This window comes from Protopterus annectens, chromosome 13.part0 (genome assembly GCF_019279795.1).
Source record: "Protopterus annectens isolate FY-2018-M chromosome 13.part0, PAN1.0, whole genome shotgun sequence".
Taxonomy (NCBI): Eukaryota; Metazoa; Chordata; order Ceratodontiformes; family Protopteridae; genus Protopterus; species Protopterus annectens.
This window is the reverse complement of record NC_056747.1, coordinates 185,979,318-186,004,458: the sequence shown is the minus strand read 5'-3', so window position 1 is coordinate 186,004,458 and position 25,141 is coordinate 185,979,318. Positions and strand designations below refer to the sequence as shown.

The 25,141-nt window shown below is 40.6% G+C and overlaps 1 protein-coding gene across 1 annotated transcript in view; it reads right to left on the bottom strand.

Moving 5' to 3' along the window:
• The window catches only part of LOC122817693 (long-chain-fatty-acid--CoA ligase ACSBG2-like), a 394,569-nt gene that overhangs the window by 14,822 nt on the left and 354,606 nt on the right, over positions 1 to 25,141 (bottom strand). The window contains exon 13 of the mRNA XM_044090763.1: positions 21,915 to 22,054. Coding sequence (XP_043946698.1) covers positions 21,915 to 22,054 — 140 coding nt within the window. The remainder of the gene's footprint in view (positions 1 to 21,914; positions 22,055 to 25,141) is intronic.

The window sequence follows — 25,141 nt, the reverse complement described above, 5'->3', positions numbered from 1 at the left end:
GCTGCTTCTGCATTGGACCATGCGGCAAAAAAGACTGAGGATATGGCGTCGGTCATGCGCATTTGTACCCTGACGTCCTGATGTCAGTCAAATGCGCCTTGACCGACGTCAGCCTTATACTTTGATATTTGGGCCGACCGAGGACAGCGGACTACCCAAGTGTAAGGACTGCAGCAATGTGAGATGAAGAACATCCTCCACACAGTAGTGAATAAAAAGGCAGACTTAAGGCAACATTTCAATGATATATAGAATTAGATTTGTGAAACGTGGCTTTGCAAAATGTGCCTGAGCGACTACAGATGGTTACACTGGTGGTTGAATTGTACAGCATATAAACTCTTTAGCATTTAGGACACTGAAGGGACTGAACTGTTCTTACTAATTTGTGTACATATCGATAATGTGCATGTTACACTGTCTTTACAACTGATGTGCAGGCAGAGATTTTAAGAGTGAAGTGGGAGAAAACCTCAGTAACTACTGCATATGCTAAAGATAAAGTGAGAAAGTACTTTTAGTTTTAATGTACCCAGGTTTTCTAATTTAACTACGCAATAAAGGCTGGTGTAATGATCACATTATATACAGAACTAAGAATTTTGTTTGATAGTACAAGGGTGGATGTCTAGATTATTGTAAAAAAAAAAATGCAGTGTTGCTGCACTAACTGGAACAGACAATAGAACACAGGCATGTTGTAGGGAGTTGTAACAAAGGGCTCATGCTAGCTCTAAAGCTTGGATAGCAAAATACATGTTGGTCCTTTAAAAGTTTTATTATGCCCATGTTCCAGTGGGTTAATGTCCTTCATTTAAACTATATAGACAAGATTTCTTTAACTAGGCTTGAAAAATAAGAGCAAGAGACATGGTAGAACTGCATTACCTATCCCCCTCCTCATTAGCAAAAACTGGGTGACAAATCTACAGGTGTAAGCAATTAAACCATGAAAAGGCTACAGTGAAATATACGAAGATTAAGCATAAGTGGTTTCTCTCAAAAAAGAAACGAGCCAGCTTCAGGAACACAAACCACAATTTATTGCGGTTTACTGTGAGCGCTTTTGTAAGAGTAGATACTCCAACTTCTTCAGACCAACCTAGCTGCACATGCACAACAAACCATCCTATTACTGCTTTAGGTTCCCTGCCCCTCTGTTACTTGTGCATGCACAGCTAAGTTTGTCTGAAGAAATTGGAGCATCTACTCTTACGAAAGCGCTCACAATTGCAATAAATTTTGGTTTGTGTTCCTGAAGCCAGCTTGTTTGAAGCCAGCTTTATTTTTTTTTTTTACAAAGTTTTTTCGTGTGAGCGGTTTCTCTCAAACTGCTTTTACCTTGTGGGAACAGATGTCTGCAGGTGCAATCATGAGAGGTCTGAATATGTAGCAAGAGAAGTGTACGATGTACAATACATTTAAAGTTATTCTAGTAAGCAGTCCAATAAAAGTTTGAATCTGTAGCAAGTGAACGTTGTACAAGTAGTTGCCTCCCCAGCAGTTAATACTTCGGTGTATTTAATATAACAATACACAATTTAGTTTTAAAAAGTAGCTAGTTTTCTTAGTGCCAAAGTAAAGTTTACTGAAAGCATGCACTCTTTCACATCTAGGAAGGGAATACAAAGAACAGATGGTCTGTATAGGTGGGAACTCCGGCTATAAACCATTGATTTGAGCCAACTCCCATCTGGAAGGGTAGAGTTTTTTCTTAATGCATTGCAAATTTGTAAGTTGAAAGGATGGAGTCGAAAAATCTAGTTTGAGTTTTCATTGATTCAAAGTCATGAAAATGTGATGGGTTCAAATAAAGATAAAAAGCAACTGCATAAGGAGATCAGTCTGCCAGCTTATACTGTAAGCTAATGTTACAAAACCATGGACTGAAATGTTAAGTGTCATTCCCACCTTTTATACATACAATGGCTTAAAAGGTACAGATCAAGCATGCACTGAATTATGTTATGAAATCTAGGTGGCAGCAGCAATGCTGCAGGAAATGCATTTAAACAAAAATCAGGATGAAAATTTGACAATTTTAGGGTGGATATTCAGAAGAGTAAGTAAAGAAAAACCTAGACTGTTACATGGGATCAAATAGTGGCATATGAAAAGAATGGTAGATTTGTGGTAATAGGTTAATAGACTGGAAGGGGGGATTACACCGATTTATAAAAACTGGTATTGTATACAGCTGGAGAATTTTGCAAGAAATTGGCTTTCACAGAAAAAATTATATGGGGTGGGTACTGGAAGTTTATTTTCAATAGTGAGCATGTATCAGGATACCAAGTGAAAATATAACAAGAGGGTAGGTTTTAGAAGAAAGGGGAAATGTGCAAATTTGAGCTTACTAATGAATCCCCTAAGGTACAACTGGGCTAGTCTAGATACAAATGTTCCTGTGAAATGTTTCTATCACAAAGCTTTGTCATACCTTTTAGATGGTGGACAAATCAAGATACAAGGTAATGAAATAAGCATAATACTGGCACTTTTGTACTTACCTGATTAACACGAATTTAAAGATATCATGATAAACTTTTCCCCATTTTCTACCCCAGGTTGGGGTGTTGTGTCAACTGCCGCCAACTCTGTTCAATGCAATTCTTCTGCCTTCAACATCCATGCCAAACTGTCGGTCTTCTCGCACAGTTCCCATTCACCTCTCCTTTGCTGGATGTCCATGTTTCCTCTTGCCTTCTTCCAGTCTGTCCCAAATCTTCACCAGATTGTCTTCTGCTTTTCTGCACATGTGGCCAAACCACTATGATCTGTTATTTGACCTTTTCTGCAATCAGAGCTACTTTGGCTTCTGCTCTTATATCCTCATTTCTTCTCTCCTGCACTGTGCATCCTACCTGTCTCGGGCACTTCATCTGCATCACTTCTAGCTTCAACTGCTCTGCTTTTACTGTCGGGCTTCTGTATTATACAGTAATACTAGTCACACCACTGTTTTGTACACCTTACTTTTCAGCTTATTTAATATTCTTCTGACACGTACTTCACCTGACACTGCCAGTTGGCAGCAGCCCCTCTGATTCTAGCTTTGATCTCCTTGATTTCCCTTCTCAACCACCATTTAAAGATAAAGATACAAAGCTGTTCTGTTCCACTATTTTCCCTTCTAATTCTCAGCTTCTTCTGGACTCCATTTGCTGCAATTATAACTAACAGTACTCCATTTCATCCCATGTGCCTCCAGTTTTGCATTCAGCAAGTTCTTGCTCAGTCTGCCTGTAATGCCACAGTCTGCATACAGCAACTCTGTTAACCTGTTCCCTCAGACAAGTTTTTAACAGTATCACCAGTATGAACAGCAGTGTGCTCATTGTGGAACCCTGAAGCACACCCACTGGAAACCACTCTGATGGACCGAACACTGTTTGTAGTAGAGTCAAAAGGTTCCTTATACATAGCCTGCACCAATTCCACCAGTGTTTGGGACTTCAAACCACTACAGGACTGCCCAAATCAGCCTTTTTGGGACCTTACTACAGGACTGTCCAAATCAGCCTTTTTGGGACCTTGTCACATGCATTTGCCAAGTCTAGGAATGTCCAGTTGGACTTTCCTCCTCCATTTTCTTCACAACTGTCTCACAGCAAACATTGGGTCAGTTGTGCTGCATCCTGATCTAAATCAAAACTGCTCATCGCCATGTTCTACTAGTCTACATATTCACTTACCACCTCCAGATATTCACTTACCACCTCCAGAACTTTCATGCAATGTGACAGGAGTTTTGATACCTCTGTACTGCCCACAGTTGTGGATGTCCCCTTTGTTCTTGTAAACTGGCACTAGTATGCTTTCCAGTCACCTGGGATATGCCACTCTCCACACTGGTATGAGTACCCTCAGGAGAATATTCTTCCCCCATCTCAGCCAGCATCTTTAGCATATCTGCCATGACCTCATCTGATGAGCCTGATTCTTTCCCAGACTTCATTTTCCTTAGTGCTGTTCTATGGTGGTCTCCTCTCATCATAGGCTGTACTTGGGACAATAGAGATTCTGTGGAGTCAGAAGCTACTGGAGTACTCCTTCCATCTGCCTTTCATGTCCTGTGGACTGGTGAACAGGTTGCTTGCATCTCTAATGAAGGGTATCCGACTGTCTACCTTGCAACCGGATTTCTTTGCCATCTACTGACCTACCTTTCCAGAAACTGGTAGAGTGCCTCAGATGCCTTGTTCTTGCCACTGCAACTACTCAGCTTCTGTTAACCAGCCAGTATTCCTTCTTTGCCTGGTCTGTCTTTTCCATCTCCTTTCTCCTGCTCTTTCTTCTGAAAACTTCCCAGACGTCTCCATTCACAACCAGGTTTCTATATGTACCTTATTTTGATATCTGGCTTGGATGCACATCTGTTCTGTAGTCCTCAACCATGCTGTTTTGAGGTGCTACCATTCTTCATCTCTATGTGCTCTTGATCTCTTGCACCTCTAGAGGAAGAGGAAATGGGTGGAGTTGAAGTTCAAAGACTGGCTGCATGGTTTACTCAGAACAACCCTGCCCTGAACACTACCAAAACAAAACTCAAATTTCCAGAGGCACAACACAGATCACAACCCAATGGAGACTGTGAAAAGGGTTCCTGTCTAAGTTTCTAGGTGTCCATGTGGCAGACCTTTTTTGGTCCATAAACACCATGGAGGCAGTCAAGAAGGCACAGCAGAGACTCCACTTCCTGAAGATACTCAGGGAAAACAACCTGTAGGAGAAGCTACTGCTGTCTTACTGTAAGTGTGTTGACATGCTGCATTTCCACATGGTACACCCAGAAATTAATTGGCTGTTCACTCACTGCCCTCTTTGGAGGAACTCTTCAGCTCTTGCCATCTCGGCAGGGCAACCAACATCTTGAAAGACTTCACCCTGGACATCACTTGTTTGAGCTTCTGCCTTCTGGCAGACTGTTCAGGTCCATTCCATCTCATACAGACTTAACAGTTTCTATCCCAGAAATGAAAAATGCTGAACTCACGAGTACAGACAATAGCCATTTGAACTAAAGGGTATAGGTTTACAGTCCCGTGCACCTTACCTTATTCCTTTCATGTGCAATTATACACAAGTGCAATAATTTATTGCATTGCATTACTGTACTGTTGGTATTTTATTCTTATTTAATAATGCTCATTATATGTGAATGCACCTTAGAATTGCTACAAATTTCACTATACTTGTGCAATGACAAATAAAAAGGCATCTTGCAGCCCAGAGAAATCCCTTGAACTGTTGTGCTCTCTAGTCAGCTTCCAGGTCTTCTGACTTTCTCTGACCACTGCTTGCAACTGATTGTGGCAACAGTGGTTTATGCTGTGGGCCAACTGTTTCACTTGGGATGACTTTGCAATCGCATATTCTACCCTAGTGCTCTTTCCTTACTAGGAAGCCTACCCAAGTTGCATGTTGGGCACTCTTGTATGTGATGAACCATGCATTTACTACTATCAAGCCATTTGCCAGACAGAAGTCTAGCATGCCCTCCTTTATTCCTGTCGATCCACCCATGTGGACCCAGGCAGTCCTCATATCCTGTTCTCTGTGCCAATATGTGCATTTAAATCACCCACTACCACCAATCCATGTTGCTCTGCTAAGGAGAGTTACAATACCATCACTGAAGCATTTGGAAGTGTTTTCAGGATGGGTGTATTAACCATAGATCAGCAAATATAAATTAATCCAGTCTCAAAAGGAAAAAAAACTTCTATAGAAGGGATAGCTAGGTAAATGTGGGGAATGAAAACATTTTAAAAACAAGGTAGAAATAAGAAGATAAGTTGTTAAAGAATTCAGACGTGCTGATAAAGGTTAAGGTAATACAGGAATAATGGAAATCTCACACAAGCAACTGCATATTGCTGTTGAACTACCCTTTGAGAATTCCAGAGCACAAACATTTAGAACCTGGGCAACAGAAAGCTAGGTATTTAACCTTAGCGAGCCTATAACAAGAAAACTTAGTCAAGGAAGTATTAGGGAAATTTCACAAATGTTTAGAAAATATGTATTAAGCTGAGGAATGGTGAAGCCAAGAAAAGGCAACAATGGAAATATTTCCGCAAGATGCTCAATAGCCAAGACAGGAAGAGGAGAGAAACTAAGTCTCCAGAATGTGGAAGTTTGGAGGGATGTGAAAGATATAGCAAAATTATATAACTATACTAGCAGTCAAGGTCCTATTACATTACCATTACAGCAGCCCAAGCTATTTGGGTCCTACACTCCAGTCACCATCCAGCTTTCAAAGCTTAAACAGCACCTTCTACTCTGTCAGAAACTCTAAAGTGCTCCAGTATAAAGAGGGCATCAAATTACTGGGGATTTTTCGGTCAAGAAAGAACGCACTAGCCTTGCAAAGGACACTACGCAAAAGGTAAACAAGGGTCTGTAAATCCATATCCTGGTAATACAAAGAAAAACTGCCACAATAAGGAGGCTGGAAGTAGGGTTGGCTACTGCAACAATGACATATTACAACATCTACTGTTATAGTAAGCTTTATGCAGTAACTGTACCATGTTTGACATTTAGAGCACTCTTGCAGTAGCCCAAGCTATTCTTGATCACAGGAGCTCAGAAGCCAAGTAGGGAAGAGGAAAAATAAAACAAGAATTCAGGAGCCCCTGGAAAATGGTCATACCCAAAAAGTGTGTTCTAGACCTGGAAAATGGAATCCTGTTTGTAGTGCTCTGTAGGACCAAGTTACTGCCACAAGCATACTTAAGGGTCCAAACCATTCCAGAAAGACAGTGAAACCTAAGCCTTTGTGGAGTAGGCCCCTAACCCTACCTAAAAAAGGTCTTATGGAGAGTAAAATGAAAGGCAATAGCACAGGACAGCCATCTAGAAACAGTCTGACACTTGCTGTCCTTTTGTCTTACCTTTATAGGAGGAAAGGAGTCTGCTTACCTGAAGGCGTGATATCTGCCTGCAGACAATGTGTGAAGAACTTTGTTCTTGGGCTCAGGAAAGACTGATTAATAGTATGGTTCAAGGTAGAGACACCATTTCATGCATAGTGTTTATTCTAAAAGAAAATGTCCTTGTGAAAACCAAGGTAGAGTGGATTCATAAGATATTAACTTGCTCTCCTAGCAGAACTCAGATCAATGAGTAAAACAGTCTTCCAGGTTAATGACCATAATTTAGCTTCTTGAGCCAGCTTGAATGGCAAGCTTTTTTTTTCATGCAAAGTTTAGATCCCAAGGAGGAGCCACCTTTCAAAAGCTGTTTAACTTGAAAATGGATCGAATGGTAGATAAATGAACCTCGAGAGAGGAAGAAAGGCCAGAGGATAGTAACTCAAAGATAAAGAATTAGAGGAAGCTAGGCTTGACGAGGGTCTTTGTTCTTGGACTGGCACAGTCCAGAAAATCTTCTCCACTACTGCATATTCTAGAAGATTTTCACCTTAAGTACCTGCTGTAGGCCCTCAGAATAAATACCCTTTTCCAAATACTTCAGTGTTTTATAACATGTGCTTAGTAGAGCTTTCAGGATGTTTGTATTAAACCAGTCTTGGAGTAAATTCAGTCTGTGGGGAAAGCCTAGGATAACTGCACTTGGCCAGAGTGAAAAGCCTAGGATAACTGCATTTGGCCAGAGTGAAAAGGACCACCACTGTTGGCTGGGCCAAAAGAGAAATCACAATAGTCCTCCTGGATCTTAAGAACCCTGGACATCACTGGAACGTGTGGAAAAGCATACAGGGACATTGCCATACATGGAAATGAGAAGGCATTGGACTTCCAGGCCTGTTTGTAACAAGTCCTGGAGAAGAATTTCTTTAGTTGCCAGTTTTAAGAGGCAAACAGATCTACTTAAGGTGTACCTTAGATCAATTATTGAAGACTAAATTGTGAGGTTTCGATTTGTAAGGCTCTCCTAGTCCTGCTTAGATGGTCTGCAACGAAGTCTTGCTCCGATTGACTGTAAAAAGCCTGAAGAAAGTCACACTGAGTCGAGCTGCCATCACAGCAGGTCTGCAGAGCATTATCCACTAACCCCTTGTTTATGTACTACACATCACTGTGGTGTTTGTGTAAACTTGCAGAGGTCCTGGGGATCAGAGGATTTATGGCTTTCAAAGCACCAGTTACTGCCCACACCTTTGATATTTCTGCACTTCGGTGAGGGTTCCACAGATCATGCACTTTCACCTATTTGCAAACTGCTGCCATGCCAGGTCTGATGCACCTATAGGAAGACTTGGGGGTGGGGGTCCTGGAGAGAGAATGGAAAACCTGAATTACAAGGTACCTGCAAGAAAATCTCCCCTTTTACAAATCCCAAAACAGGGATCTGAAAAAGAAAAAAAGTGTAAAGATGCTAGGTCCAGACAGACCAGAATTACTACTGGATTTCTCATGTGGAGTTTGGTCAAGGGAAGCATTAGAATCACTGATGCCATGTTTTGGGATTAGAATCACTGATGCCATGTTTTCTAACGGAGAAATTCCCTTGCAGATACCTGGCTTTGTATGGAGAAACTCTGCAACTGTTGAAATATCTCCACTTTGTCTGGAGGAATACAGGGCAGAATCTCTGAAATCTTGGAAATGCAGAAATGTCCTCCCTCCTCATACAACTGCAAGTCGATTTGAAAACCCAGACTGAGGAGATTTTGAACTGCTGAAGACCTGACAGCTGGAAGTAGTCTGCAAGAATATGGCAATCATTCAAATATGGAAAGATGTGAATGCCTTGAAGCCTGCAATAAGTAATTAATAGGGGAAAGACATTTGGTGCAGCCGAAATAACTGAATGCAAGCCCGATACAGAAAATCTTACATCTTATGGCAATGGGAATGTGAAAACATCTCAAGTCTAGCTTCATCATGAAAGGTAGATAAAGAACCTGGGATAAAAGAATGAAGGGAACCATTCTGAACATTGGACTCAGATTTAGAAAGGACAGATCCCAGTATAGGCTTCAAGGATACCTCCTCCTTTGGTACCAAAAAAAATTTAAAAGCTCTCATCTGGCAGGGAGAAGCTGGTTCTATTGCTCCCTCTGCAAGTAACAGATGCATAAGGGAAACCAGAACTTTGTTCACAGGAAAATGAGGAATCTCCTGGTACCAGGGGAGGGGTTCCTACTACCAAGCACAACTTGGTGCCTTATTTCATCTCAAAACGAAAGCCCTGTCCCTTCTAAAACTGTTGGGTATGGATTACATGGAGTTGTGGGCTATTCTTTATCTCAAATGCATGTTGATTCACAGCCCTATTCCATCAACTTCGACACTATATAGCAACCAAAGCAGGAACAGCAGCTGCATATTTAGGCATATCAAACCAATCAATGCATTTTCTGTGCAGTAGGAATTTCACTGTTCCTTCTAAAAAAAGTCTCAAAAAGCTGCACTTTCCACAGAATCAGAATACTCAGATTTAGATTAGAGTACAGTCATCCCACTTCCATGGCTGCTCGGACTGAAAATCACAATTAGAAAGGCTGAACTCTTCTTGCCTGAAGAGGTGGCTAAGGAAAGGTATTCAGCTTGTTAGCAAATCCCAGTAAATCATGCCATTTCCCGTTTTGTATTCTGTGGACAGGATATTATCATGTTCACTTCTGTGAAACTTGCTGGAAAGCGACAGGCACTTTGGCATACTCATCCCAAATTCAGGTACCCTAATCTGGCTGTGTGAAAAACCCCTCACCTAGTGCTTCCCCAAGACAGACTAGAGAGGTTCTCCCTAGACTACCAAAGGGCATCCCTACAGCTGCAGCAGACAATGCCTTCCCCAGTCCGTGGCGCCTTTTGATGCATCACCAGGGAGGGAACAAGAGCAGCACACAGCAGAGTTACCCACCAGTGCCAGAGAACAGGAGCTGGCCAGATACAGAGATTCCCCAACAACCCCACCAGATCACTCCAAAGCTCTGGGCAACAACTCCTTCTCATAGATAAACCAAATAGAAACATAGGTAAACTTCTGTACAACAATGTGTCCTTAGCCTGGAACAAAATGCCTAACTCCATTAGAAATACCGCAAACTCTACACAGTTCAAAAAGCAACAAAAAACTCTTCCTCTTAAGCTCAAGGATCTGTCCTTGGCAGAATCCTACATAACCACTCCCATCCAACCTTACCGCAACTCATTTTTCTCTCCATTTTTTTCAACCTGTTACTTATTCCTTTAAACTTCCTCTATCCTGCAGTTTCTCAACAGTAATGCAACATCTAAATATTCACTGCATTTTTTTCTGTTAAACAATGTTATGTATTGTATTATTCAGATATTTAGAATTTCAGATCCTAGACATCTTCAATCGTTTGCCGCTCTCTCCTAGCCATCAGCTGTAAATTACACTACTATACATAGACAAGGATGCCACTCCCTTGACAACTGTAATCTTTCTTGAAATTGTATTTTTTTAGTACTCATTTCCTTTGTTTCTGTACATTTTCTTGATGTAATATTTCACTGCAATTTGTATTACTTAGATTACATTACTCTACTGCAAATGTATTTAGGTTAAATACACTGGAGCTTTTCTCCTCAGGTCTCCACTGAAAATGGGTTTCTGACCCAGTTGGACCAACCCGGTTAACAAATGTCAAATAAACTTCTTGTGGATAGGGAAGAGTAACAGAACACTACAGAAGTGCTCAATTTTTTTAAACAAAAACATTAAAAATCACTTATGACATAGGTAGTCATTTATATAAATGAAAAACCATGCTGACATTAAGTTGAAAACATTACACAATTCCGTACAGCCATTGTCAAATCGAACATTCCATAGCTCACTTCCTGCCTTCCCTTAAATCTCATTGCTCTTCTAAAACGTGCTGCGGGTACTGTTCACAGAATCCATTTTTTTCCATGTAATTTGATCCTACCCTTATCTAAAAGGCCCCACCTTCATTTCTGTTACTGGATTCACTACTTCTAATACAGCTGGGTTTAGACAGATGTTTTAGTAATTGCTTTTTAGCAGCCACCAGAATTGAAATCAGCAAGGTTTTACTACGGCAATTCATATCCATCAAAGCTCAAAACAAATTATTTCCTTAGTTACACCAATTTGCTCACCCCGTATTTGACAGTAGTCTGCCAGCTCATTACACTTTACAAAAAACGTTCCCAATCACACCATTTTCAATTTACCAGAGAAATTTGTTCAAATCTGCTTGGGGTATAAAAATGCTTAGACACTTTCAAGCAAAACTCCTAAATCTTTTAGGCTTTGTTGCATGTTTGGAAGCCACATACACTCCTCCAATTGATTCTTGGGAACTGCTCATCTAATCTTCCCAGTCCTAACTTCAACTACTAGATTCCTGTAGTTATGCAGTAATTTATATGCCCTACTACTCATCCCTTTAACAGCAGTGTATGTTCTACATTTAACAGAAATCTAACCCGTGCTGGTCTTTCACTTGATTCCTCCTATTCCTGTCTATACCTTTGCATCCATCCTTGGTGGGTAGGAAGGCAGTCTAGTGCAATCCAAATGTATTCTTGGCCTCTTCGCATTCTATTACCGTTCCCTCTCCAATTTTCTCCCAATACTTTCACTCCTTCAACAGTTTCTACAGTAAATTCCACACCCCACTTGCCTATTCTCTGTACCCTTAAATTGCAGTCATCCCCATCAGAATCTTACTCCATTCCAGTGTTGGCTTAATTCTTAAAATGCTTTGCTATTTTATGAATATAGCATTCTGTATGGCTATTCTCCTTTAGGATCTACAGCCAATATCAGTGTCTCTCTCATTTGAGGATCCCCCCAGTTTCCTTTCCACTTTCATGCACCTTGCTTTTTTAATCCTACTTTCACATCTCACTTCCCTCCACAACAACATCTATCACCATGCCCATACCTCCACACCAATTCACCCAACACTATCACCTCTCCAGCCCAACAGCCCCTACTATTTACAACACTATCTATATCACACCGGGAAAATACACATTCCTACCCCACCAGTCACCTCCCCATCTCTCAAATAGGAGAAGACTACCATACATAAACTTCTAAAAATGTTAAGTCCAACATCAAAACTAATATGCAGTGGCAATATTCATCCTAATCTCAGCCCCACAATCCCTACCCCCCAACTGTCATCCTCTCCTTCCACCTTACCCAAACAGAAAAAGTTCATACCTTCTAATTCTAAACATCAATCTTAGAAGCATCATTAATACAAGAACTTCATGCCACCATAACAACCATCCAGACACTGTCCTCAACTGAAACCTGGCTAAAGCCAGACATCAGTAACAATGAAACACCCCCTGGTCATAATATACACATTAGACAAAGAGGTGGGAAAGTAGCTATACTTTTAAAAGATAGCCTCTCTAGAAATATTAGCCATAGACACCCCTGACTTCCAAATGCATAACTAATGCTAACCAAATTCCATTTTAATTAAAACAAATCTAAACATTACAAGCATCTGCATCCCACCTGGCCACAACATCCCTACACTGGAACATATTGCAATGGTCATCTACCACTACCTCAAGAAAATCATAGCAGGGGACTTGGACTGGACATTGTGACTATCAACCCCCACTAATACTAACCACCATGGATACTCAACTAATCAAAAATTAAACCAGAATCGATAAACGTTAATTCAAGTGGATCTTAACCACCCCAATACTGCTCAAATCACTGGCCATCTCCCTGAGTCTTAGTGATCACCTACCTACTTTTCTTCGCAATTACAACTCCAAAATACCATCAAATTCAAAATACCAAAAACTTTAAAGCCCTAGAGTTCACAACCACATTTAGGAATTGCAACTGGAACCCAGTTAAAGTATTCTACTGCGTCATCTAATGGAAAATTATCACCATCAGTATCCCAAGTAAACTCTCCCCTGCCAGAACTATACAGATTAAACCCAATGACCCTCCCTGGCTTACCAAGACAACCAGATCACTACTAAGAGCAAGGGACAAAGCCTGGGGAAAATGGTCCAAAGACAAAACCACTAAACCATCAAAAATATCTAGAGATCAGAAACTCAGCCAAAAACAGAAACCACTAAACCATCAAAAATATCTAGAGATCAGAAACTCAGCCAAAAACAGATAAGACAAGATAATGACCATTAGAGAGACATCCAATTAAAACATCTGAATAACCCCCAAAAGTTTTGGTCTGCCATAAATAAAATTACATAATCAAGGTCAAATCACCACTCTACCCCCAACATTATCCAGTACAAGGGATAGTCCACCCCAATTTAGCAAATACTTTCCTGAATCTATTCTAGACCTTTTAAAGACCAACTTCTCTTCCAGCCCCCTTTTACCCCCACCACTACACGTCAACCAATTTTCAACCAGTCCTTACACTGTAAAAATAAACCTCAAAACAAGCCAGCTACTCTAGCTGCAGATAACCTACCAGCTGAATATCTGAAAATATACAGCTGATGCCATCTCTCCCAATCTCTATATTAGACTGCTCCATCTCAGATCAGAAAATACCCAGACTCTGGAAAATTGCCACAATTCCACCTTCACAAAGGCGGCAACTCAACTGACAATCATCCCATAGCTATACTATCCTCCCTTTTCTAAAATCCTGGAAAATTGCATTCATTCACAACTTCTACAATTAATCTAACTCCCTCAGCATGGATTCCACCCTAATCACAGCACTACTATAGGCTAAGTCTCACCCATTCTGTGAACTAGCTCTGTAATGAAGAAACTAGTCATGTTTTCCTTGATCTCTCAAAAGCATTTAACACAGTATCCCATGCCAAACTCATGTCCCAACTGATCTAAAACTTACTCTGCCAGCAATAGCCTGGTTTCAAAACCATCTGGCTGGCCGCTAACAGGCAGTAAAATGGCAGGAAAACCTTGCTCCACTTCTGCCTGTCACTCTGGGAGTCCCACAAGGATCTGTACTCTGCCCTCTCCTCTATATTCACCAACAACCTCCATACGGCCACTAAAAACACAGTACACATGATTCGACCCTAATATGTGCAGCTCCTCCTGTACACCAACTACAACTCAGTCTTACAGCTACAGAATCCTGGCCAACTACTGCACAATACTGAACCCCAAGAAAACTACTCATCCTACTACATCTCCAGACCCCCTCCTTCAAAATTACTTCAGTCAATACCATCATAACTCCAGTTACTAATTCAAAGCTACTGGGAGTTACAATAGATCAGAACATATTTGATATTCATATATCAAAGCCATAAAGTACACAAAAAATGGGCTGCCTCTACAGGTGCAAACACCATCTTAACAGAGACCACAGCCATTACTGCCAGAGCCCACATTTCAACATTACTATATGCATCCCCTATCTTTACCAACCTTAGAAAATCAGATGCAACTAAACTAGAAACTTGTTATAATAAAATCTGTTTGCGACAGGTGCCAAAACTATAGATCCCACCATTGCCATTCTCAGAAAACTCACGGCTTGAATTTCCCTCTCTACCAACAATCAGTTCATCACGACTCATCAAATTAACCAGCCTGAAAAAAAAACACCAGCCCTAAATAACTTACTCTTCCACTACTCTAATAATTGGATTCTTCGCTCTAGCAACAAGGCACTAATAAAACTACATCTACTCATGCAGTATCGCCAAAACCTGGATCACCCAACCTCTAAACATTAAATCCGCCACTAACAGCTCATTTAAAAATACTAAAAGCCCACTTACCTGCTAAATGGATCTGTCCATGTACAGAACCTGGCTAAACAGACTGGCACTACACCAAGCCAACTGACTATCCCTACGCAACTGCTCTGAGCTTAGTCTGTACAACCCAGACTTCTGTTCACTAATCAATCCTAACTCCTACTACACTCACTAACCAGTTTCCATAGCATATCTTTTAGTCCAAACTTGTACTTTGTCCAATCCTTAAAATACTGTATATAGAGCTATATGTACACAATGTGTTTGCATTTGTGTGACCTTCCAGTTACAACCTTTGATTATTAATTTCTCAATCTCGTAATTTTGCAATTTTTCAGAAATGCTGTGTATACTTCGACTTGCAGCTTTTCTTCCCAGGCCTCCGCTAAAAAAGGACTTGTCCACTCACTTTCCCAGTAAACAAATGTAAAAACATTTTTCTGCTTGTGCTATACACCATGTACAGGAGCCTTAACTGTGTAGCTCTGAAGTATCCATTCAGATCAGGTAAACCAGAACCATCAACTTACCCCACTTGACTCTTGCGCTTCTCTTCCAAAATCCTTCGTCTTAATTGCCATCCACAACTTTTCTGGTTAATAAAATATGCCTGACTTGTGTATAAAACTAAGGGACTAAACGTTTTCACTGCTTTTATTTCTTTCCATATCCACAAGAGATAATTTTCCCAGTCGAGTTACGTTTTGGTTTAGTCTCTTCCCACATATCCTTGGCTGCAACAATCCCTTTTAACCCATACTCCCAAGTACTTCATTTTATCATGTCCCCATAAATATGGGTATTGCTGAACCAATTCATGTGGGTACATAGTTTAAAGCTGTTGCCTTTATCTTTTAAATCCCAGGGAGACTTGAAACTGTCTCAATGTTCCACAAAACTGAAATGTCTTTTTCATGTACAACACATCTGCAAACAAAGCCAACTTTCTTGATCATACAAATTATATCCTGAAGTTTGAGTCGCTTATTTTCTTTGCCAATGGTTCAAAATATAATGCAAACTAAGTGGAGAGAGGACAACCCTGACTGGTTACTCTGTTCAAACAAATTAGAAGACCCCCCCCCACACACACACAGTTTAACCCCTATCCCTCACTTATCCTTCTAAATAGCCTTATTACTGTGTCACGGAGTTTAAATGCTTTCATTGTCCTATTTATAAAATCCCAACTTACTCTGTTGAATAAGACCCACTAACTGTGATATTCATACTCTACTTCCCTCTGGATCACAATCAATTGTTCAATTAATTGATGGCAAAGGTTTACCTCCCCTCCACTGAAAACGCATGATATGCATCAATTTTGGCAACAGCTTTTCCATTCCTTTACACATGACAAACTGTTTACCTTTGACATTCCTTTACACATGACAAACTGTTTACCTTTGAATGTTTAACAGCAACATCTTTGGAACTGTTGTCGCAAACTGCGAACCGTGAAAACCTGAAACCATGAAACCCGAAGCGCCAAATTCCAAAATCTCGCTCCCATTTTGACGCAGGTTAGCGCTAGTTTCAGCAGTGGAGAGATAGGAAATGTCAAAATTCGATATTTATTCAACATTTCAGGAAGTAGGCACTTCCATTTTCACGTAAACCATTCACAGATGTGCACGCTTGAATGTGCTTCCAGACATTCAAAGCTAAATCTAGAAAACCGAACTTTCAGTCCTAAACCATGGATTATAAATGGGCCAGTATGAAGCTGGATCTGATGGATCTTTACCATCTTTAGGTATTACAGCCAACACTGCTTTCTTCCAGGATGGAGCTTCTCTCCCTTTTAAAAATACTGTTAAACACCTTCCAGGATTTTTTTCACTCTTCCCCTCCTTGTTCCCAAACTTCATTTATTCCTTGATATTTTCCTGTAGATTGATTGTACACCACTATCTCATCTTCTCGTCCTTTTAATAGTTGAACCTCAATCACCTCCAACTTTGGCATATTTAATCTCTCCATGAATATTTCCATTTGTACTTTTATTTCCGCATCTTGCTTTATACACATTTTCATAAAATGTCAATAGTTTCTAATAACTATAGGATTTCTGGACATTTTCCTGGTTAAGAGGCTAAGCTTGGCAATGAACCCTTCTACTTTTGGTTGCCTGAGCCATTCTGTAAAAGCTTTTGTACTCTGGAGTTAAAAGTTGCCCAACAGCAAACTTTCTAAACTAGTGTATATTACCAAGGGTAATTTATTCTCCAACACAATGCAGTCTTGCTTCTTGTTCTTCAAATTTCCCCTATTCTGTAATACTTTAACCTTTAAGACGCAACAATTTAGCGGGACTGAAACATCTTTCTATCCCGTTTTTAACCTCACTTTAGTTTTATCCCATCCCCTAACTATATTTTCTGAAGTAATTTCCATCATCTCCAATTTCCACTACCCGTTCCTTAAATTCTTCTGTTAAACAGATAAGTGGGGGAAGTGCCAGTGTCACTATTTCATTACCTAGCATTTTTAATTTAGCTATTGCTGCAAGACCTGAACTAGTTATTGGATGCACATCAAAACCTTTACACACGTACCTGTGAAATAGTTTGTCTAGCCTAACCCAGTTTTTATACCTTGGGAATGTGCAATTCTGTGCTACTGTTACTGAATTCATACCTTTCATTAATATTTTCATAACTCTACCTCTTATACTTTCCCTTCTAGCCCCCCCAATACATGCTCACTGTTGCAAATCAAATTCCATTTCCCACCTATAAGTGAATGCCTTCCCAAAGCGTATTTCTCCCAAAATTTTCTTAAGTTCCACTGTAGCAGTTTTAGATGGAATATAAATGCATGCCAGCATAATACTCCCTTGCCAGTAGGCCCCTAGAACTACAACTCAATTCATTTCCCCCTCAACCACTACTGGAGCTCGTCTAGCAATTGTAAGTACTCCCCCTTTTCTTTGTCCCAGATATTCCATTGAATAACCACCCTGAAATCCTTTATCAAATTCACATGTTCAGTTCTTTCTAAATGTGTCTTCTGTCCCCATCTGCACTCTACATTTAATACAGTTCACTACTTTTTGTATACACCTGTGACATCATATACATTCAAAGATGTGTGGCTATTATGAGAATTTTTCATCTGTTATATAGAACAGCTTTTTTCTTGAAATGTCTAGCTTACATGCACTGTCTGGTAGGTTGATCTTCCATGCAGTTTCTTGTAATACCAATATGAAGCAGTCACATCTCAAGACCGATGAAAACCATCAAACACCCCCATAATCTAGTAACTTAATGGGAAAACTATGTATATACTTAATGAAGTTTAACCATAATATGAACTGTCCCAGACGGACAGCTGCACTTCGGTTTTAGCACACCTGTAACTAGTTATCCATGCAGAGATGCATGGTACAGCTTGTACTTCAGTGCTGTTTGTCTATTCCTCTCCCAGATGCAAACTAATACTTTCAGAAAGCATCTTTAGCCACTGAAAGAAAATGTGTATTCTGTTTTTATTGCCATCAGCTCGTCTCCATAGAAACGACAAGTTTCCTTTAACTTCATGCTTCTCATGTTGCACAGCACAGTAAACATTTGCTAAAGGAAAGCTTCATTACCATTCAGTGTTCTCGTTTACCTGCTTCTACTTAAAACTTGTTACAGAACCTTTTAATAAAGTCGTTGTCTTGTACTGAGTGGAGAAATGGATTCTGATGACAGTCTTGACAATCTTGTTAACTTTAGTGTCCTACACTTTCAGGCCAAACAGTAGTATCAAACAGAGCAGTGATGAATGTCTTCCAGCCTTCCACAAAAAAAATCAACCACATCCAGGCATGGCAGTGTAAGGCTATGCTAGTACCAGCTGCTCTAGCTGTCCCATTAGCTGCATTTGAGAGCAGACATTCATTGAAGATGAGGCAGAAAACTAGGATTCCACAGTTATGGATATCCAATGTCAAATCACCAGAATGGACTAGAATTTGTTTATTCAATTCTCCTTGGAATAGAGCAAGTCTCATATAGCTCAGTACTCAGGAAAAAATAAGAGTCCGAAGTGCAAGTCAGTTTTCCAAATCTGTCCAAGGCCCTAGACTCCCCGTTAAGGGGGGACTGACAGATGAAATGATTTTGTGGCAATGACCATGGTATACAAAGGAGAATCCTTAAAGGAAGGTCTTTCACAGAGAATTCCAGATTTTTGGGGGTATGGGCTCTGTTGACAGGTTCCTTCCAGGCTCAGTCAGCAACTAGGTTGACAAGGGCATTAGGACAACCAACCAGAATGTACAACAGCCAGCCCCAAAAGCCTCCAGGAACACTGGGAAGACTTGTGACCACCCTCCCCTTCTGTTTGACCAATTGTAGCATTTCTCTGAAGGAGATCTCTAAAGGAGGATCTAGGGGAACCATCCCCCTTTCTCCAAATCCATGTCTTCTGTAAGGGATTCCGGTGATTAATCCAGGTGCTTCTGTTTACATGTCTTTCTATGCACCTATTGGGGACTATCTGGTGACTGATCGGAATTGGACTGAATTACATGAGGGTACTTCCCCCTACAGGTTTGGAGATTGGGCGTCTCTGCCTACAAGAAGTGGATACTGGAGCAGAAGTAGTCTGATGTCTGGTCAGATCAAAAACCGATCAGAAGAGGTGACCATCTCAGAGAACTCTATGGAAGGCCTTTAAGGCAGAGGAAGATATAGAAGTTGAGGAAGTCTCTTCAAAAGATGGGAAATGGAGACCCCAAAGCTCCAGTGCTTCCCAGCTCAGAGGCAGACCATTGGAGCAGTGATGTTGAAAGCCAACTAGAGAGGAAGAGACAGCTCCAACTTTAGAGTCAAAACCTCTTTCCAAACATCAGTTCCAACTTTAGTCTCAGAGGAGCCCAAAATACAGGCAGATTCAGCATCAGATGAAGTAAACGGCACTAATCTGCATTGACAAGTGCTCTGAAAGCTCAAGTTCCGATGAGCAGACCTGTAATGGAGTTGAATAAGGGAGGGTTAGTGAAGCTCAAAGGGGATAGAGCCGGGAAAACCCAATTCAGTATCAGGAGGAATTTCTGCATCATCCAGTCAGCTTCAGTAAGATTCCTAGTAGAATGAGTATACTTGGAAGATGCTATTGATAAAGCCTCAGACAGATGAAGATGGGGAATGGTGCCAAAGAATAATCTTATCTGAGTAAAGAGCCTGGAAGAATGGATCCATGAGCTTCTGCGTTTTTGGCATCAGACCCACCAAAACTGTAGACTTTAGGTTCTCAATGCCCCTCATAAGAGTCCTGTCCATCAGGCTCCGTCATAGGAGCTTCTTGATCCTTTTCTGTGCCTCATCACTGGAGAAACCACTCAGGACCCCGAGGCAGATGGATGAAGACCATTTAAAATAAGTTTCACGTCTGCTTTGAACAGCTTTGTGGTTAAAAAGCAGAAGCTTCACATTCAGTTTCCAAAACTTGACAGACTAGGAAACAAAGATAACAGAGTCAAAAACTTACAATTAAAAGCTAGAGACTATACTACTTATATACACCAAACAGAAAAAGCTAGAGATTTAAAACCCTATACAACTACAGTTATATAAGGGAGCAGGAAACAGTGGAAGACCATATCAAAAGAGAAAAAGGTAAAAAAGTTGAGCTCAGAGCCTCTGCGACCAGTTGGTTGAAGCGGTAAATGAGATCTGGGGTTATTAGACTTTGGTGATGTAATAATGGGTTGGGGAGGAATCAGAGCCCTGGAAACGAACGTTTGAAGTGCCAAAGTCAGATCCGAATCAGATCAGTGTCTCCCAAAGATTGAATCGGACAAAAATGGGCATCGGATCACACAATATATTCATAATTCAAACAAACCAATGATGGAATGGAAATGTGGAAAAAAGGAGATTTTATCAATTGGGAAGACCAAGGGCACAGACAATAGGGAAGAGAGTTTATTTTCCAGTAAATTTCAAGTATTCTAAGCAACTAAGATTTTTATAAACAGGAATGGGTGAGGCAAAGCAGAAGTTTGAAATGCATGTTAGCAATGGCTTTTCATACCAGGGAAGGACAGAATACATGAGAAAGGGATGAGTGTTAAGTGAATAAACCAACTATGTACAGTTTTGTCTACAACAGATGTTCAAAGGATAACTAGTATGACAACATACTGGATGACCAAGAATCAGAGATCAAAAAAGATTGGGGAGACACTGGAAAGGCAATTTGCATGTTTGGGAGCCATACAGAACATTGATCCGGTAAAGTCTAGAAGATTTAGGATTTTTGTTTTGGAAATGTTTGCATAGGTATTTTTATACCCAACCAAACTTCAGAGAATTTGTTCCTCAAGCAAAAAGATAAATTGCTGGAGGTGTGATGGGAAAGTGAAAACCATGTGGGAGCATGTCCTGGGAATTTAACTAGCTAGATTAAAAACACAAATGTTGTGGAACTAAAAATTCATAATAGCTGGCATACAGGCTATGAACTGCCTAAATATAGTAAGACCTTACCAAGTTTAAAGCTACTGACTACAGAGACAGCAATTACTAGAAAATGAAAACCTAAACTAACTGAAGTACTGAAAATTGTACAGGAGAAACAGGAACTGGGATGCTAACAGAGAAACGATTAAATTACAAAGTAAATAGAATCTGGGTGAATACATGCAGGACATTCAGGGGAAGGAGTTATGTTTAAGGGAAGGAAGTCACTAAAGCTGTCTGAAAGGGAGAACAGCCAAATAAAGACCAACCACTCTACATCTACAAACATCAATGTTTCAGAAGATCTGGAAAATATTTCTGCAACCTCTTTTGTGGTTAAGAACCTTTACCAGAAGCCTCTCAACCGAGAAAAAAAAAAAAAGTACCTCTATGATCTACCTCCAGCTAGCTAAACAATAAACTGAAGAGGAAACTACAAAAATGTATGCTGCATCATGACTTCAGACCTCCTCTCAGCCAACAAGCTGAGAAAATTCTGTTCCACTTGTGGTGGCAGTGAGATACTCCAACTTAGAGGGCAGGTTGACCCTGCTCTGTAGGACAAGGTTCTTTACTGCAACTTGATAACAGATATGAATTCTCATTTAGAGCATACAGAGTGTACAATACCTCAGATCCCCTGAGCCCCTGATCAAATGGTCAGCACAACTGCCTACTACTGGCAAAGCTTCCTGAATGGAATATACAGTAAAATATAAATTAGCAGAAAATGACTGAAAAACATGTATGGCCAGGACATGGTAGAAATAAAAATTGATACCTTTAGTGTTAAAATCATGGAGAGGAATTTTCTTTTGTCTCCAATCAGCATCGCATTGCTGATTATAGGAACCTGTTCTTTTACAGCATCCTCTATTGGCACAGGAGGAATGTTCTCACCTCCAGCTGTGATTATTAGCTCTGTTAAAAACAAGTCAAACATTAATTACCAGCCTCTAAATGGAATAAAGTGGTACCTTTGCATGCAAAACAGTGGAATTAAAATATTTTATACTAGAAAAAGGTTGCATCAAAGAATGCTTACGTTTAACCCACTGTTGGGACTAAAGCAGCAGTCCCCAACCACTGGGCCGTGGATAATTTGCCACCAGGCATGGAGTGAAACAAAAAAAAATGAGTGTACGTATGCTATGTGAGAGCAGTGAGCACCTATTTTGCACTCACTAAGCAGCGCTTTTGCTGTTTTAGAGTGCAAAATAAAAGTAAAGGAAACCGAAAAATGTGTGTATGTTTGTCTGCATGCGTAACAGAATGCATTCATGAAAGTAGGAGACCCTGTGTGTGAGTGAATGTGAGAGCAAGTGAAGACAGCGATCCCCAGTAGCAGCAATGGTTTGTGTACTTCACCCCACACCACTCAACCTCTTGCACAGTAAATCTTGAGAGCCACAAACTGGGACAGATATTACCAAAACTTTCAACCTTCTGCAAAATGAGGAACACTACCTCTCATAATGTGGAGCAAATGAGCAAAATGTGGAACACCTGCTAACAACTTCAACGAAGGAGCTCACAAATGTTTAAAATGTGCTACTTTATACTAAAGTTATTTTAATGAATCAATATAATTTAGTACCATTTACTATGGATATCAGATAAAAAAATTCATAACACTGAGTGATAGACCCTTTCAGTGTGGAACATGCTTTGTTGGACCTAAAATGAGGAATGTTCCTCATAAGCGGTATGAATGTTGCTCTTAAAGTCAGTAAGGTTGCCATTAGGTTTACTTACCTCTTGACCATAGTAGAACAATGTTATACTGTTAAGCAGAATGTATGCTTTTGGTAATTGCCAATTTTCTTATTGTACTTTACAGCTCTTCTCCCTGAGTCTCAGCTAAAAAATGGACTTAGTCCACTTGGACTTCCCTGGTAAACAAGTGTCAAATATTATGCACTTTGTTTCATTATGCACGCATGATGGCTGGTCCATGGAAAATTATCATACATGAACAGTCCTTGGTGCAAAAAAGGTTGGAGACTGCTGGGCTAAAGTAAACTGGTAGAAGGGCAATGTAAGCAAAAACTATCAGGATCTAGGCAGCCTAAAAGCATCCATATATTAAGTCTATGGATTTTACCTGCATTCTGGTAATAAAGGACATGGATGCCTATTCAGACAAAACCTATTCACTGCACACAAAATGGAAACCACCAATTCAAATACACTATTAAAGTACCATTACAGCTGTGCCAAAACAGCATACCAAATCTTACCTTTTTACTCTTTTCTAAATTACCCAGCCCTGATGGTGTGGCTCAAATGGAACCGCTTTATGAAATGGAGAAATATGCTAAAAGCAGTAAAATGTACTGCAAATGAAAAAGCTGCATTACTTTGACATCTGGATTTTATAACATTTAACGTAAAAAAGAAGTCATGTATTCACCATAACATTCCATCTGAGTAGGTACTTCATTTGTCTGCAACCTGTGGGTATCGGATCAGACTTTGGATCAGAGCCAGCAGCTAACCAAGTTCCAAGATCCTAGCTCCTCCCCCCTACCCATAATCCCCTGCTACCAACCACTTTACCTCAGATCGTTTTTTTGCCTTACCAACCTGTAAACATGAAAAAATCAACTGCAAAGGCGATCAGAAAATCCCAAAAGGTTCGGGGGATGGCGGGGGGGGGGGGGGGTCGTCTGTTGCAGACAAATGAAGTACCTACTCAGATGGAACGTTATGGTGAGTACATAACTATCTGAAGTAGTTACTTCATTTGCTCTGCAACCTGTGGGACAGAGTCCCCAGCTACTTATAGGAACCTGGGTGGTCCTTACAGAAGGATATTCCGAAGCACTGCGGAGCCAAAAGAAGCCCTACTTCTCGAAAACACATCAAATTTATAATGAGAAATGAATGTATGAGAAGAGGACCAAGTAGCCGCTGAACATGTCATCCACTGGAACCCTAAACCAGAAGGCTGTTGAAGTGGCTACAGATCTTGTAGAAGGAGCACGGATATTAACTGGGGCTGGTTTGCCAGACAATATATACCCCTGAATAATACACAGACTAATCCAATTTGCCACAGTGACTTTGGAAATGGCTTTACCCATGGCTGATTTTGCATACGAGATAAATAACTGGTCCGACTTGCGAAACTCTAGTCCTATGCAAGTAGAAACGCAGCTGTCTGTGTACATCCAATTTGTGTAATGTGTATTCTCCCTTGTTCTGAAATGTGGGAAAAAAACACTGGTAAATTTGATTGATTTATATTTGCTTCTGAAGCAACCTTAGGCAAGAAAGACGGGTTAGTCCTGAGGGGGACACTACCTTTGCGAAAGATAAGGTAAGGCTTTATACACAAGGCTTGTAATTCTGAAATCCTTTTGGCCGAAGTAATAGCCACTAAGAAAGCTGTTTTCCATGACAAGAACTTAAACGGAATTGAGGCCGCCGGTTCGAAAGGTGGACTTGAGGCTTGCAAGACTAGAGTGAGGTCCCATGGGGGAACCACAGACTATCGGTGGATTTAAAACGAAGATTCCTCGGAAGGTTTTGCACAACTTTGTAGATGCTAAGGAACCTATGCCATCACCCACATGAAAATGGGAGATGGCCGGCAATTGTACCTTAACCGTAGAAGCGTTTGCTCCCTGATGAAAGATTAAATGAGAGGAAGTCTAGGATGGTCGGGATAGGGACAGTAAGTGGGTCCAAGCCCTTATCTTCGGCCCAAATGGAAAACCGTTTCCACTTACTGTTGTAAAGTTTTCTGGTAGATTGCTTATGAGCCGCAACCAGAATGGCCTTAACGGGAGATGAGATACCGGGAGTCCTAGCCATTAATGGAACTGGATCAGCCAAGCCGCAAGCTTGAGGCTGACCAGGATGGGCGTTGGGCAATACACGGGATGTGAAATCAGTTCTGGACTGGGATCCAGAATCCACGGAGGAGCCACACAGACCACAGAAAGGGGAACCAATCTGCAGAGGCCAGAATGGGGCTATGAGGATAACTCTGCTCCCCAACCG